General features: G+C 35.0%; 1 protein-coding gene across 2 annotated transcripts in view; it reads right to left on the minus strand.

The window, feature by feature from the left end:
* LOC105385073 (synaptogenesis protein syg-2) overlaps window positions 1–15,722 on the minus strand; it is an 88,431-nt gene extending 72,709 nt beyond the window's left edge. Inside the window, exons 1-2 of one of the 2 annotated variants that reach the window (XM_038111938.2) lie at window positions 15,453–15,722; window positions 9,425–9,627 (exon numbers count right to left, since the gene is read on the minus strand). In XM_038111938.2, coding sequence (XP_037967866.2) covers window positions 9,425–9,518 — 94 coding nt within the window. In that variant the 5' untranslated portion in view covers window positions 9,519–9,627; window positions 15,453–15,722. The remainder of the gene's footprint in view (window positions 1–9,424; window positions 9,628–15,452) is intronic. The other variant, XM_038111937.2, reaches the window with a different exon arrangement.
* Between the last annotated feature and the right edge of the window lie 1,828 nt (window positions 15,723–17,550).

The following is a 17,550-nucleotide window of genomic DNA, read 5'->3' on the forward strand; positions in this document are numbered from 1 at the left end:
AGACGATATATCTAACCCTTCATTTAATATAATTGAAGTTCATAATATATTCAATACCTACCTACTAACAGATGAATTAAAAAAAAATGATAATTTAAAAAAATACAAGTATACTTATACTCACGACTGTAATCTCCTAAACTGACTAATCCAGTCAGAAGTAGGTAACTCACAAGCAATTCATTCACTTTTTGCTGTAGCAAATTCGTTTGAGTATAACGCAATTAGGGTCTACAACATCTATGATCTAAATGTGGAAGTTTCCTCACGATTTTCCTTTACCATAAGAGCAACGGCATCATTGTAATAAGCCCCTTAAATGAAAATAATTAACAATATTGGTACAACCCAGGATTTGAGACTATGACATTGACGTCTTGAATGAGACGACGAGGCATTATCTATTGCAAGGCTCTAAAATAAATAAGTGCGGTATATTGATTCATAAATCGTAGTTTTCAAGAGTTATTTGAACCCTACTCGTCACTCAAGCTACCGAGGTCGTTCAAAAAAAGCTCATTTTACTTTTACGTTAAAGAGGATTTCAACACAAAACAAAACAAAGTTATCTCGTTTCCTATCAGCCTACTTATATCCGAGACCTTTTCGAATCTGGACGTTTTAAAGATTACGCCAATGCGGTCGTTTAGCGCCAACAGTTTTCCTGCTACGGAACCATTTGGATTATTTTGATGTGTTCTTATTTCGTTTTTTATAGTTTTATACGGAATTTCAATTATGTAGGATAGATGGACAAGTGAATCACGCACTGCGCCTGATATCTCTTTTGTTGTGTCAAAAATCTATCTCATTGGGTTATTAGAGCAGTGATGGAACAAATATGTGGCCATGCTTCGACTGTCCGCATGATTAAGAATTTAATATTTCAAAGGTATGATCGATAATGTGTTGTCATCTCTACATTCATATCCCAACTCTAAATGAAAACCACAATCATAATATTTACTTTATTATTAAGTTAACATTCTACGGTCCCAGTATGTCACCAAACCCAACACCACAGGGATTTGTAGCGAAGCTTACCTATAAATTTCTAAGTATTGCTACATTGACATCATCCGATTTATTCATATAGTTTGCATTCTGAATTCCACTGTTGTCTGGGAATTCACAAATGAAAAGCAAATAATCATCTTCTAAAGCTGCGTACAGACCGGCCAAACGAACGTCAACGAATGGGTTTCGTTGACCTTCGTTGCTGCAATCTGCCCTGTATTACGTATGATAAATTTTAATATCCATCGTTGGGCGTTCTTTGGGCCGGTCTGTACGCAGCTTATCCAAATTTATAAAATGCTTTGGTCTGAATGACTGAATGAGAAATTTCGGTCTGAAAAAATTAATTTGATCAAACGATTTTCCAAAAATTCAACCCCTAATGGGGTAAAAGGGGGCTTACCGTCGGTAGATTTTTTTTAAGGTGAAGCAAAGCTCGCGGTGCCGCTTGTTGTGTACATAATCTTATTTATGTTTACATATTTATATAATGTTATTATGTTTATATTATGTTATTGCTCATGCTATTTATTTAAGTTGATTGTTAGGAGAAAGAAAAACGGGTGAGCCGAATATTAAATTTTGACATAAGTATATACCTAACGGGTATTGGCTTAGGGCGGTTGTAATATTAAAATAAGTAGGCGCTATAATTATAACGTTCAAAAATGTTAATACAACACGGTGCTGAAAATGAATGTAGTCGTAAAATTAAATAAGCAACAAAACTTAATTTCTCAGTAGCCTTTTAAGCCGGCCTTACTAAAATGGGGCTAGGCTTTGAGGCAATCCAGCTTAAGGTAAAATGTACATAAAATTCAGGAGATAATTTTTAATTTCTGTTAAAGCGGCTTCGTGCCTAGCTGTGGCAGCGGTTCTCAAACTTTATTACGAGCAGGCTGTCCCAGGTGTTCCCTTATGGTGCAAAATTATTACGAGTATCTTTCTTTCACAAATTTATGAATACAGAGAGAATTTTCACGTCACGGCTTGTGCTTATGAAAAAAATTAACGACATCGCTCACTTTATTAGCACCGCTTTGTATTCATTGGAATTTTGTAGGTGTTTAAAAATGTCGATGAGAAAGTGGGCTCGCTGGAACGGATAAAAACCTGAAAAGACTTTTGAAGCCATCACGGCACACTCGCTACCAAATTTCCGATTTTTGTTCCTTTTTATTTCGGTTCGCCTGCGCTTCCGGTGCAGTTTCACTCGATTATTTTGGATCAGATGCGGCAAAATTTTTTTAAAGGATTCCATTCTAATATGCCATTTGCAGCGCTCGCCTAATCTGTAAGCAAGAGCAGGTATAACCCTGTTACGAAACTTTTTTAAACTCAATTTTTGCATTCGCCTTTTTGTTACTACAGTGTAGTATTTTAATTTGTTTTCGTGAATTGCTGCCTTTATTACTGTTGAAATTCATGTTTACTTTATTTTGTTGCTGTGATTATCAACAAAAAAGCAATTACCGGACTTGTCTGCGCTAAAGCCTTGTGCGTTAATTAAAATGACCGGTACAATTTTATGTCCGGAACACTCCATCATATTGTCTCTTTCATTCCTTTTTTATTAATACATTTTATGTTAATATCTACAGGCAAAAGGGTTTACGTTAATAGATTCAGAATATTCAAGGTGATCATAAATTTGAAAAGATTTTCGTTGGTGAAGCTTCTGAAAAAGAAAATATAATTTCGCCCATTTATTACTTTGTTAAATGTTATTTTACGCCGTAAATTAAGTGAGTAAATGATTTCTACTCATCATCACATAATACACGTAGAATAGTTATTTACGAGTCCAACTTAACATTCTTCTTTCTAAGTAGGTTCAATAGATTATAAATCAAACTTATACTGACTAACTATTAACGTTTAAAATAAACGATTTATCTTTCTTAACATGGCAGTAACACACACTAACATCTAAAGTAGGATTTGACAGATAAAGATACAGTGTGAGTGACCTGATTCTTAGCTACTAACTCTTATAGTAGCTAAGAAGCAGGTCACTCCAGGAGGTTCCTTTAGTGCACCCCATCAATCAAGAAGGCTCCTATTGCATACCCCAATTCAATAAACTCCAAAACAATTTGCCACCAGCTGCTAAACGCTGTAATCCGACCAGCGACAAACACTCTTCAAAAACATTAACAACATGACGGTAACATTCGGAAATCGTATTACGCAACAAGGCTTACAATGAAATCCGAAACCTTACACCGCGCATGTCGTCGGTTTTGTGTCCACACTGGCCAGATTACCCTTCCTAAGTATGCGGGATCGCCAAGTTGTGGCCTAAAACCGGCCTTTGTCGTACGTATTTCGAGGTAGAATAGAGGATTTATTTTTGGCGTTCCTTAGCTGCTAAGCTCTAAGTTTCCAGACGTCTGTGTTATAGCTTTTGTTTATAATAATATTGTTATGTGGATGAATGCTTCGTCTTGAAATTTCGTCCCGGTCTTATTAAATTAATAATTAGGTATTTAAAAATTAATTTGCTTTTTGTATGTTTGTAGGTTATTTCTCTATACAATATTAGGTATGATTAAGTATTATGTCATATGATGCAAAACAAACATAAAGTTTTTAAGAAATAATTTAATAGTTTTAAGCTAAATGCGCGAAAAATACCATGTATCAAAACACAATATTAGTAGAACACCGAATTAAACAACCGGTAACAGGCATAAATATAACTGTTATCTCCGTCACTGCATATTCTCACGAATTGCGGAATTCGAATATTTTGGATTTCAAGTTCCACAAACTTGTGCAGATAGCTATTCATAGACTTAACTCTACCTGAGTGTTGGAATTGTACCAACTATTATGACATCCACGGAGTTACGACTGTTCGACCTACTTTAATGTTGCTTTCGATATTTTTGTGTCGCTGTTTTGTTACCACTGCCTTATTTGAAACTCGATTATTTTCATGTTATTCTGTATTTAATAAGAGCTATTTAAATTATGTCTGACAATTTATAAAGTTAGAATACAAATAGAAATTTCGTGTGCAGGTTTCCTCAACATGTTTTCCTTCACCACAAGCACGACGTAGGGCTGTCACTATCGGTACAGCAAAGTCAAAGTATGTATCTTAAGATCTTTGCACAACGGATTTTATGCGGTTTACTTAAATTCCTAAATTTAAAATAATATTAATCGGTACCTGCCAGGATTTGAACACTTGACCTCTCAAAGGAGACACCACCACTACGACTCTTTTTTTGTGTCCAAAGAACATAACATGACATTATAAATTATATGGACTCAAAAAGGTATTAACGTTAAAACGGCAGCTACTCTAAACATAATTTATGATATTTCTGGCCCTTGACTTCATGTAAAGTTTATGAATGGGTCAATTTACCTATCCCTTTCATTTTCAGGCTAGCGGACAAGTTAATAGCAGGCAACTTAATTTACGACTCGCTTGACATGTGTCATAAAGTTGTGACGACCGTGGCACCACGTGATTTACCTCTGTTTAATATTATTATGACGTTAGTACCTAGGTATATATTGTATTAAATTCTTATCTTATTATACATATACTTAAAGAAAAGGTTTACTGGTACAGACTGATTAATTTTTGTTTTGTTTTCTTTTTAGTATGTAAGTTGTTTTTTTTATTATATTCTTTGGGTGCGAATAAAGAGTACTTTATTGTAAATATAATGTTATTATGTTGTTATTTGTTACATACACAGACTAGTATGATTCACATAAAATTTTCTATGGAGAAGCAAAATTTAATCTTCTATTAAAAAACGCTAATATTAACATGAACATAATACTATGTTTTTTCTTTAACCTAAGCACCATCTTGACGAACCGAATAATCTTAAACATCAAAGCCCGCGTAGGTATTGATTTTTACCTCCTTATTTTTCGGGGTTAGCAAGGAAAATTCAAGAAGTGTATGTTTCCTTTAATAATGTTTTTCATATATGTATATTATTTATACATTCAGGTTAGCGAAATAGAAAGGTTCAGGGGGTGCAATGGGTACATTTATAATGAGAAAAAATACCACTTCAGCAATCCCTGAACGAATGCGTGTTACTTTAAATTTAATAACAAACCAAGCTTAATACACGATATTCGAAAAGTGGTACGTGGTACTAAGCAAAAAGGGGCTGGTGCACTCAGGGGGTATTTCTGAACAACTTTTATTATAAAACTGTCCCTAAAAATGCCCAATGCTTTCACCATGGTGACAAAACTTAGTCCAGCTCTTTTGTTGCACAATATCAGAACTGAAATAGAAACAAATTTCCCACAAACGTTGGCTCAAACAGCGGCCAACACAAGTAGCCGGCACGCCAGCCGCCGCCATCCTTTACAGCGGATATTAAATGTTAAACGAAACAAATCCCCATGATAAATATCATCGCATGACAGGAATATCATAATACAACGTGACCGTCTTATATATTACGTGAATGTTACAGTAACATGGGGACTGCATGGAGTGTGTACTGAATCCCAAATGAACTGAAACTGGCATAATATTTGACTTTTATGTCCAGGCGACGGACGTAGGAAGATTTTACAAATGTAGCTGTGATTTTTCATCCTAAATTTACGATGTAAAAAAAAGAATTATTCAACGTAATGTAATTTAAAACTAATTTATCAAAGTTGAAATTATCACGACCCATCACGTGACACAGGTTCGTCTGGTGGTGGGGCACGGGTCTCCTTCAAATGAAGGAACGTTTTAGGCCTAGCCCACCACACTGGCCTAGTGCGGGTTGGCCTAAGTGCACAAACTATGTGAATAGAACGCAATTTTTTGTAAATAAAAAATTTGAATAAGAAAATCACAGTATCATTAAATAGGTGTGCCACCAAGGTAGGTACTTACCATATTTTCATATTATTTTTTCCTATATGAAGGTATAGAAAAAGTCTACATAATAAATTTTCAGGTGTCGATTGATAAAGGGTATAGATGAGATTGAGTCTACGTGACTTCTCCTTTATAAGCCCATTGACCCTTTAAATTGAGCGAAGACTTTTGCGACATGAAGGGCCCAAATTGCTTTTTCCTGATAAAGTTTAGTACCTTTGTTATATTAGTACATATTCGCATAATATTTAAGTGACTTCCTCGAATTTCGCTAGTTCTCAAAATAGCTCATGTTGCTGATGAGAGTGCCAACATTTTTATACCTATATTTTTTTATTTATTTAATACTGTGTTTATTGAGCGTCTCAAATATATGAATCCATTGAAAACTGCCTCGTTGCCTATAAAAAGTCAATTGTCTTTCTCACGCTGTGTGACTTCATAACTCAATGATGATAAACATAACATAATGACCAAACTCAGAAAATAAAAAGAATATTTCATCACCAATAATTACGAACAAAGCCATTTAGTTTAGACCAAATCAAACCGTGATCGTGCAAGAATAAAACTAAAACATACGGCGCCACTTTTCCAATCACCACCAATATACACCCTTAGCAAATACATTATTGGAAAAACTTGTCTAGTCCTGGAGAAGTCGGAAGATATTGTTAAAGTTACAAGCCGGGTGCTTCAGATAAATCTCAGTTGGACGGGTAATGGCGGGCCCACTGACAGCGGCCCTCGCAGCCTGGGGGGTCACTATAGTAATCGAATGAACGGACAAACGAGAGTTGTCGTGCAATCGGTACCCTTACTTCAACAAGATAGAGTCGTGGTTAGCCCAGCGTTCCGGAGCTATAAAAAAACCGGCCAAGTGCGAGTCGGGCTCGCGCACAAAGGGTTCCGTAGCAGCAAATATAATATTACAGTTAAATCAACCTATCTCAAAAACTATAAGAGATACTTTGATCAAACCAAAAATCGTTGAAAGAGTTAATTAGCATGCATCACCTCTATTTTTTTAGAATTTTATACCCCGTAGTTATAAAAATAGAGGGGGGGGGACATACTTTTTACGACTTTGAGAGCTGATATCTCAAAAACCGTTCACTTTAAGAAAAATGTTTTTTAGAAAACTTTATATCATTTTAAAAGACCTTTCCATTGATACCCCACACGGGTATGTACATCGAAAAAAAAATTTTTATCCCTCAGTTACATGTATGGGGGGCCCCACCCCCAATTCTTTTTTTTACTATTTAGTGTCATATTTTTGTAGCGGTTCATACAACACATATTCCCATCAAATTTCATCACTGTAGTACTTATAGTTTCCGAGTAAATCAGACAGACGGACAAACGGACAGACGGACATGACGAAACTATAAGGGTTCCGTTTTTGCCATTTTGGCTACGGAACCCTAAAAAACGATACTGCTCCGCTAACCACGACTCTATCAAGTTGCATTAAGGGTACCAATTGCGTGAAGACTCTCCTTCCTTTTTTTCCATTTATATAGTGATCCCCCTGACCCTTAGCACTCTGTCTAACACTAGAGGAGAAGGGCTAGTACGGGGCGCATTTAAGACGTGACAAGAGTTTTGCATCGCGCTCACTCACATCGCGCAGCCTCAAGAGCGAGCGCGATGGAGAACTCTTGTCACGTCTTAATAGCGCCCTGTGCTACAGGGCCAGGAACGCAAATATACACACATATCTACTCTGCGCCCTGGAATATACGCTATTTTGCATGAAGTAAATAGTAATGACGATCGGATGGTGTAGTGTTTAGCGAGCCTGACTGCTTTGCCGTAGGTTCGATCCCCGGCCGGGGCAGATGTTTGTTGTGTCTTGGAAGTTAAATGTTAGTGTTGTCTGATATCTCTAACCCGCCTTCCAAGCGTGGAGATTATGGAAAGAATCCTCCATTCTTGGAGGAAGCTTATGTCCTGCAGTGGAATATTAAGGGATAATATATGCGTTTGTCTTTAAAAATTTTATGAGGAGAAAATGTATAAGTACCTACCTACAATGAAGGCCTGAAATAACAAATATCAATCTCACAATGCAACTACTAAAATGTAAACTTTATACTACAATATGAAAATGCGTTATGAAATAAACATCTTTTAACCTAATCGTTGCTGGTATTAGAAATGAAATTTGTTTTCTGGAATCGGATTTTGTTTGTAAACACTTTTAAGGTTTTCTATTGTACCACATAATCGGTTTGAGTTAGGGGACTTTATTATTGCTTTTTTATTGACTTGTGGTACAATAAAATATGTTATGATAGATAAGTTTATTGTTATGACAATAGGTACATAAGGCTATGAGCCTTAGGTAAATTTTATTTTTTCCAGTCTATCAAGTGCCTTAAAGTTTCCAACCTACGCTACACAATTACGTACTCACGCATTGCAAACATACAAAGTAAGTAAATAAGGTAACACGCACGTTACGTATGTTAAAATAATTAATTACCCTTTCCCAGGAACTAACAATGGAAGTGAACGTTACCTTTCGTTGGCTCAACCGCGAAGAATTTTCAGTTAACATTTTATAACACCTCTATTGTTGTGTGTTTATATAATAATATTATTTATGTATTTATGTATTATATATATATATATATATATATATATATATATATATATATATATATATATATATATATATATATATATATATATATATATATATATATATATTAGGCATATAGGATTATATATTATCTATTAGTAAACTCCATAAGCATAAATTGTTGCAGGATTTTATATTTATTTGTTGCACTTATTTGTTTTTTTTTCTCTCTAAAATCGTGTAAAGTTCTTTTTTTTTTTTTTTTTTGCACTCCCATACAATTTGCTCCCGGTACCTCCTGCAGGTTGACTGGTAGAAAATGCTTCTAGCATTAAGTCCACCTCATTGTACATATTTACTTCTGTATATTGTGCAATAAAAGTATAAATAAATAAATAAATAAATAAATATAACTTGACCTCCAGACCTGCAGCGTAAATACGGGTAATTAAAACGGTTAATTTAGGTTAAATTTAAAATCTTTGTTATAATTTGAGAAACATTAATTAATTATAAAAATGCCTTTAGTATTTTTGCTTACATTATTTAAATACGGGGAAGTTCCTTTAATTGGCTTCTATTTCAGTAATATTACGAAAAAGTATTAAATTCCTGCCCGGATTCTGAAATTTCATAGAATTAGTATAGGTCAAATAATTAAGTACTACAAATAATTAGTAGGTGAAACAAACCTTTAAAATCTTTATTTAGATCTGTTATTTTAAAGAAATATCGAGTCGTGTCGTCACGGTTAATGAAGTCTTACGATAAGAAAATAACTTTTCATATTTTCCTCACGAGGTTTTCCATCACCGTGAAAACACGAGGTATGATTGCACTTTAATTCCTTTATTGCAACAAATAAGTACCTACATTGGCTTATGCCAAGATTTCAACAGCACGAGGTCTTATCACCACGGCTCTGTGCGTGTGTATCTGTGTGTGAAACTTACCCGCCATAATGGTGTTGAGTGTGGCGGACGGCGACGACGTCACCACCAGAAGCAGTAACGTCATGGATATTCTCTGGATAATCTCGGCATACATTTATTTTTCTATCTAAATCACAACACGAAAGGAAAAACACAAGACACTCGCGACCCCGAGCGACTAGTTGCCTCGCTTCCATTCGCAAAGCGCCCGCGCACAGTTGGTTCTGAAACAATAAAAAAATTAAGAATTAGTGCGGTGTCAAGTTTCCATAAACACCATATACAAATAAAAGTATTTGTAATTGTTGTATTGTATTCACATACAGTAAACTAAGGACTGAGCTGAGCCTAGTGTGCATTAGCATACAAGAAACAATCAGTCTTATTTTTTCAAATCAATATTCTACTCTATTCTCAGCTGCTATGTTAGTGCTTGTGCACAATGGCCCTCAAAAGAACAAAATAAAATGAAAAATGGAATACACGACGAAGAAACGAAGATTCAAAAAATCACACATAGATAAAACAAAGTAAAAGGTCAAATTTATAATTTCGAAACTTAGATGAAAGTTTCAAGTTTGGTTACAAATATAGCTGGGGTCGCAAATTTGTTCTGTGAACGCTGTTATTATGAACAAAGTTTGTACAAAACGTGTACTAAACGAAATAGTTTAGTTGAGACTAATAATGAGATTTCCCTGGGGATCTGACCACGTAGTTATATCTGTCTGAGGTTTCGGGCCATGTATTGTAGAGGTAAATTTTGAAATTCTATTCAGCCGTTGACTGTTGTATTAATATAGCTTATCATTATTATTGTGTATTTCCTTAAATACATAGGCATATCATAGGTCTGTATCTGTGAGTTAATAATGTCTACCAAAATAGTCTATCATAATAGGTAGGAAGTTTAAATCAAAGTGAAACCTAATAGGGGCTGATTAAAGTATATTTTTCTGGTAGCCGATACCGTGATTGTCTCCAACAAATGACCCGCATTCACTTGTCTAATGTCTAACCAAGTTCATTGGTCTGAGAAGCTCAATGACCTACATTATAAGGGAGGAAGCTATTGTTCCCCGCATCCTCAATTAGACCTTATTGTTATTTAAATTAAGCTTATTTTAAAAATAGTATCTTGAGTTAAAAGATATTTTAAACGCTGTCCATCGAATGTGCCATGCCGACTTTTTAAATTAGATAAAATATGTGTTTTATATTTTAATACCGATCATAATATACAATATGAGATTAATGCTAATTAAATTCTAACATAAATATTGAGGATTGACAACAACAACAATATAGTGATGAAATTTCCTTGAAGTGGGTGTGATTTTCTTCATTTTTGCTCCTTACTTCGCAAGCGGTGTAAAGTGCCACAGACTATCAGCGAAAATTCCTAAGCATATTCAGAGCATTGTTCGCTAAAAACACCTGCGGCTTATATTGTGATCTAAGTAAGACCTATTGCAAAATTAATAAAGCCTTATCAATATTGGTATTAAATAACATGTCAACTAATATGAGGAGGGTATTCATTTGGGAGTTCCATTGATGTAACTTTAATAGGTTGTGTTGTTACTGACCTATTCATTTTGCGTGGGTGATAAATGATAGTAGCCGCTTTTAGTAGTTAATAATATAGTAAGAGAATATATCTGTCTTTGATTGTGATTTGATTAATGATTATTTACACCATAAATGTCATTGTTAGACAGTATTAACTATACATTTGCCAAGAGAAATCTATTCAAAAAGCATCTCACTTCAAGTGAGGGTTAAAATTATGATATATTATGTTACACATAACGTGTACGATATTTTCTGAGATTCCGTCGCACGCAACCCTTAAAGTTTCGAGTGCGCACCGACCCGGATTACGGAACCCTCATTTGCTCAGTATGACACTTCAACGGTATCCCTTCCGAAATAAAAACAACACCCTGCTTCTGACGGGCTCTAGTACGCTCTTGTTATTTTGAAAAGAAAAGCAACTATGATATTTGCACTCGTGTTTTTGACGTGGCAAGTTTTTTTGCGCTATATTCCATTAGCTGGCCTGTAACAGCACAAAAGTTGGATCGCAAAGTAATTGTGTTGCCATCGGGAAAATATAGGACCGCTTTTTAGTTCCCTTTATAATATAAAGGAGCAGTGTATTATACGGGCACGGTGGAGTTAGGAAAATTTCGTGATAGCCATACTTTTTTTTCGTTATAGGGTGTTTTTTGGCCAAAGAAAAATAACCTTTTGTGCTCTATGATTTCACTCTCTGTGGATTAACTGCAGTAGACATGAATGATTTGGGTCTCATTCTGATTTATGCCAAGTTCTATTATTTCCGATTTACGCCTAGGAAAAGTATTATTCACCATCGGTATTATCTCTAGCGGGTTCCGTAAAAATTGCCTGCCATTTTTCATTTGTACCTCAGGTATGTTTTTTTTTCCTTAATACTGCGTTGCTATTGTCTCTGGTATTAATAAATCACATAAGTATGTAACGTTTATTGCTTGAGGGTCATGACAGCGACGCCGTGTGTACAGTAATAATATACGTAATCAAATAACCATTTTGTTCGTCTGTAGACGATTCGCCTTGTGACCTCCGAGTCATATTAAATTCATGGCGGCCTACATAAATCAAGGAACAGAGACTCTAGTCATTTCTGATTCATGTCTCAAACAAGATAAACAATTTGTGCGAATTTTCCGAGCAGTATATTTCTCTTTTATCCTGAATTTTGTCTACAAGGTCAGTTAATCCCTAGCATCAGTCGGAATACAAGGAGACGTAGTTACAAATAAGTAGGTATGTTTAGATTTGGTTTTGAGAGTAATTTTAGTTATTAATATGATAAATTAATTTGAATAAATAGCTATATTTCTGACCGTAAAGTAGTAGCAAAATATGGTGCGTTGCAACTAATGAACAGCTTTTCAGACGCACGAAATTTACCTTTCTTGGGTTATTGCTGTCTCCAACGGCCGTATGCATTTTAACCGACATTAAAACAAGGAGGATATTCTCAATTCGTCTGTACTTATGTTTTATACAGGCTTATCGTTTTGTGACGAAGATGTGCAGGTTATAATTAACACAGTTTGTAATTTCCAGAATTGCACTGATAAAACTGTACCTTTAAAATTAGGTTTATATTTTTAACATTTTGACCTTATAAACTACTCTATTATAGAAATGATTTTTCAGACATCTCTTTCTTGTAGATGACAGGGAAATATTATGTATATTTTTCTAGAGACCTCAATTTCAGTCTGTAACCAAGGTCTTAACATCTATTTTGATTAAATTACAGCGAGTTTATTTAGAAGGGAACGATAACAGGGTACAGAATCTATTCTTTTCAAAGTGAGTTTATGAAATGAATTAATCTAATATTTTCATAGTGTTCTGTTACTGGCATAGGTACCGATACTACCGGGTAATTAAAGTTTAGTGTATTCGAGAAATTAATCGAAATCTTAATATATATTTTGTGTATCTTTGTTTGTAATTTACCTACATCTTGTATGTGTTAGATCTAAAATGTTCGTAGTTGAATGTTGTTCAACGTTAATGTTATTAAGGGTGAAAAGGTATTAAATTTAACTCTTCCTTGAATGTAAAAGTGCATAATTAATATTTGTTTGCGTCATGTAACTTAATTACCTAATGTCCCAACATACATGGTATAGAGCAGGGAACTTCACTGAAGATGGATTGTTATAATATACGTAGGTACACTAGGTACATCATTCTTGAAATCCTTCATAAACATCAGTTAAAAAAAACTAGTTGCACGACCGCCGCAAATGCTACTCTTGGTGTAGAGTAAAGTAATTCATGGCTAATGTAATATTATAGCTGTATCCAATCAACTTACTTATTTAAATTGGCTTATCAGTCAGTAAAAGTCAGAATTTAAACCCACGTCCGTTTGATGAGAGACTAACAAATGCGATCGTCAAAATAATCCCCTAAAATTATTTTGCATAAAAACGGCCTAAAAGTTAGGTGTACTTTTCCGCGAATCTATTTCAGCTTCAAGGGTGTCCCCTAAAAGGTTGCTTCACCCTTGTCACGGGTAACGCTTTTATTTTTACACGAAGTAACGCGCTGAAATATATCGCCGGCACCTTTTTCATTTTAATCTACATTGATAATTATTCTTATATACCTACTTCTCCACAGCCACTGATATTTTTGACGTAATAATTTATAACACTTACACTCGTGCTCAATGAAAAAGTTCCAGTCGCTAAATGCCGACACCAAATGACACAAATTTTTAAAACAATTAAGTACTTAATTTTAAATTTGAACATATACATATATTTACGTTTTTGAAATTTGATATACATATTTTAATGCGCTGTATCTGAAACGTTTTAATTATCGCTAGCGAGTAGGTATAGGTATATTTATTTAATAAAATATAATGATCGTAGCCACATACCGATTTAAAAGGTACACAGAACCTACAGCAGAAGAAACAATTCACCAGTATTTTATAAATTAAAACCGCTAAAATGTCATAATTTTCCTTGTTGACCGACGGATAAATATTAGTCGACGAAGACACTTCGGAGCTCAGACAATTAAGCGCATCTGCACAAGTGACCGGCCACTGAGTCTAATCCAATTAATGGCTTGATCAAAGGTAATTCAGCTTATCTGTGTCATCCTGTATGTATGTAGGTATACAAAATCACTTCACTGCTGCTAAGAAGCCAAGATCTCTTGAGTAACTGTCTCTGCTTTAGGTTTAGCATATTTTATGGCAACTACGACTGCTAATTGTGGATGAAGAATAATATTTTCGCCCCGTAAAAATAGCAGGTATACGGGGTATACCCACCCGCGCAAACACTTTGACTGCACGAGACAAAATTGAGTGTGAGTAAATCAATAAGGCTCGTATGTTTATTGATAAAATATTCTACAATTTATTCATCTTCCATCTGATGATGTTTGTCTGACTGGAGTTTGTGCTTCACCATGATGATTCACTTATGGGACCTATTCTATGATCTGTGGGGGAATCAGATCCTGTACGCCTGTTAGATAGAACTACATTGTGTTGAAGTTGAAATGTACATACCTAAGTATCTCTACGTTAATTTTTTTTTATTATCCCTTATTCTTTATTCCCACGCGAAACCCTTTAAAGGTGAACAATAACTCGTGCGGAAAAGTCGCTAATTTCATCAAAATATAAATATAGCTAAGTTCATTATGTTTCTAAACTTAATTTCATACCTAACTTTTTTCCGCTGTCGAATTGAGTCCGCATAGAAAAAAAACTGAAGTATGAAGGTAGGTGGATTAAAGAGTCATCATAACTTTGAGTTGAAAACTTTGGATATCTTGAATTTTCAAGAAATGAAAATAATGTTATTGAGGATATTTTCCGAGAGATACTGTATATAGGTACACACAGTGTTATCCTCATGACAGGTCTGCCTTTCCTCGGTGTAGTGGGTACGAATCTAAATATAACAGCAGGTAGTTGAAAATTATTCATCATGACACGAGAATTAAAGAGAATCTCTTTCATTCGTATTAGGTACTAAGCCAGTGTTAAGTGTAGTTGTTCTGTTGAATGTAAAGCTAAGTTACTGAGAAAGGAATATAGGTTATAAACTGTGTCCGTAAAAAATATATGAATTTAGGTATTTTATCTTACTTTAGGGATGTTTTTGTTTAGATTGGGGACACCAGTTTTAAATGAAATAAAAAATATGTTAAATTCATAAACCGTGATAATAGTAACAATACAATTTATAAATAACACTGTCTATAAAAAATAGTAAGTAGTAATTATAAAAAAAGTCACACTAATTACGTTAGGTGATTTTATTTTCGGAAAGAATGCGGGGATGAGCAGCTTTCTAACTGTATGCTTAAATTATTCAGACGCAATATAAAGGAATTTGGTGGCGGAAAATAACATAAGTATTTATAAAGTAGTGGAGTTGGGGGCTAACAGATAAGTGGCGCTGTACCGCAGATTCCGCAATACACTTAAAAGTTCGAACACACTCACCGTCTTTCCCCTGAAACTTCACTCGTCACAAACACATCGCTCACTCACACAACGAACATTCGAAATCCAACGTACACTTCTTAATTCAAATTCAAAGCTCCCGCCAAAAAGTGCGCCTGTAATTTTTTCATTCACCGCATCCGATTAAACCGTTGAGGCAATAAGATCGGCTCTCAACCCCGTGTCGTTTGAACGTGTGCGCGCTACGACAGTCGCGATATTACTAAGGGCGCAAGTTGACAGGCCCACGGCGCATGCGCGAGTAACTCTTCGGCCTGACGGACTTATTCAGGAGTTAATTAATATATCAACTTTTCTCCGCGTCTGTATCAAGCCGGAGCGCGCCATCTTTCGTCCGAGGTATCAACCGTTCCCACTAATTAAACATTTGGCTTACTGTCAAATAAAATAACTTTGGGGGAGTTTTTAGAGTCAAGGGCGGTCGCAGATTTCTCTCGCTCGAGTTCCCAATTATGGTCCTTAATAATAATTAATCTCGGTAGCCTCGCTTCTGGTCAGGGCGTCTCTATCCCGCTAATTACTATCTCGGCGGCTAATTGTAGTACTAATCACTTTTAAATTTTTAATTCGGTTAAGATTTTAATGAAATCTCCAGCGCTAGGCATCTGTCCTGCTTGGAACTTAGTTGAAAAAGGTCCTGCTTAAAGTGAATCCATCTAAGGCTCTTTACTTTATCAGTAGGTGCTTGAGATAGTTAGAGGAACTCCGCTGCCCTCCTATGGGAATATGAGCAAACATTTTAGATGTAATTTGGCTTAAATATTTATCAAGGCAGCCTGGACGTAAGTTAGCGGATTAAGTTTTTCAGTACGACCAAGATACTTTCTTAGAGGGGTAGGCTAGATGAATAGACTCTCTGGGACTTTTAATCACATGCAAATTTCAATAAACTTCTATCCGTTTTAAAGACTCTGTAGAGTTCATAATTACTACTATTAATAGCCCAATGTACGATAATTAAGCTATACAAACAATAACAAATCAGCTGAAGTACCTCCATAAGGATTACACCTGAAAAGCGAAGTTAAATTATTATACAAAAGTACCTAGCTAGTTTCAGTGAGGGTACCCAATGAGGGATTTGGGGAGAGAAATAGATCATACCCAATTATAATGTATTAGATTTCAACAACTCAACTAACTCAACACAATAAATCAATCAACACCTTGTTTTAAATGTTATTCATATTTTTACGGAGATAGTAACGATAACGTAAATAACGATAACGTTTTTATTTCTAGTGAAAGTTGAAAAAAGATATTCTGGCGGTCTTGAAACTTCAAAAATTCTTTGAAAAATTGAAGTGGATATACTAACGGAGATTATACATACCTATATTAATACTTAGGATTATCTCTACACCTCCTGAATCGAGCTCATGCTTGCGTAAATTGATTCAACCCGAACAATTATTTCAATGACATTCTTCTGAGAGAATGAGTAATTTAATTAGGAGAAGTAGCCGTTACCTATTACAAGCTAAATTAAAGTCATTCAAAGGCCATCCGTATTCTCTGCTTCTGAATAAACATTAAGAGGTAAAATTTATCCCACAGTGATTTTAGTATTAGTATTATAATTTATCTACCTAAGTGTCTACATCGGCATTGTACATATCGCATCAAACGGATTGTCATAAAAGGAGAAACTGCGTCTGAAATGCCGATAAAGTGGACGCATTTGTGTGAATTTGTATATAAATAATACTGAATGCCTTACGTCTGTTGCATACGATGCCGAAGCTTACCTAAAACAGCCAGATTCGAGCCGCAGAGCAGAGGGAAGGTAACAATATAAATAAGTGACTTATTCTACCTTACAAACACTTCAGAATAAGCGCTGTTTTAACTTTAGACAGCTTAAATAATTAACATGTAGTACTAAATTCATTCTAACCAAAAGTGAATAACGTACACAGAGAACCTTATTCAATTTAAACTTGGCTACATCCTTGGACTGCAGGATATACTGTAGACGGATATGATTTGTGTGTGTGGGTTTAAATTACAGACCATAATAAATAGATAGCGCTTTGGATATGCATTCGCCTAAATTAGGATATAAACTAAGGAATGT

The sequence above is a fragment of the Plutella xylostella genome, chromosome 13 (genome assembly GCF_932276165.1).
Source record: "Plutella xylostella chromosome 13, ilPluXylo3.1, whole genome shotgun sequence".
Taxonomy (NCBI): domain Eukaryota; kingdom Metazoa; phylum Arthropoda; class Insecta; order Lepidoptera; family Plutellidae; genus Plutella; species Plutella xylostella.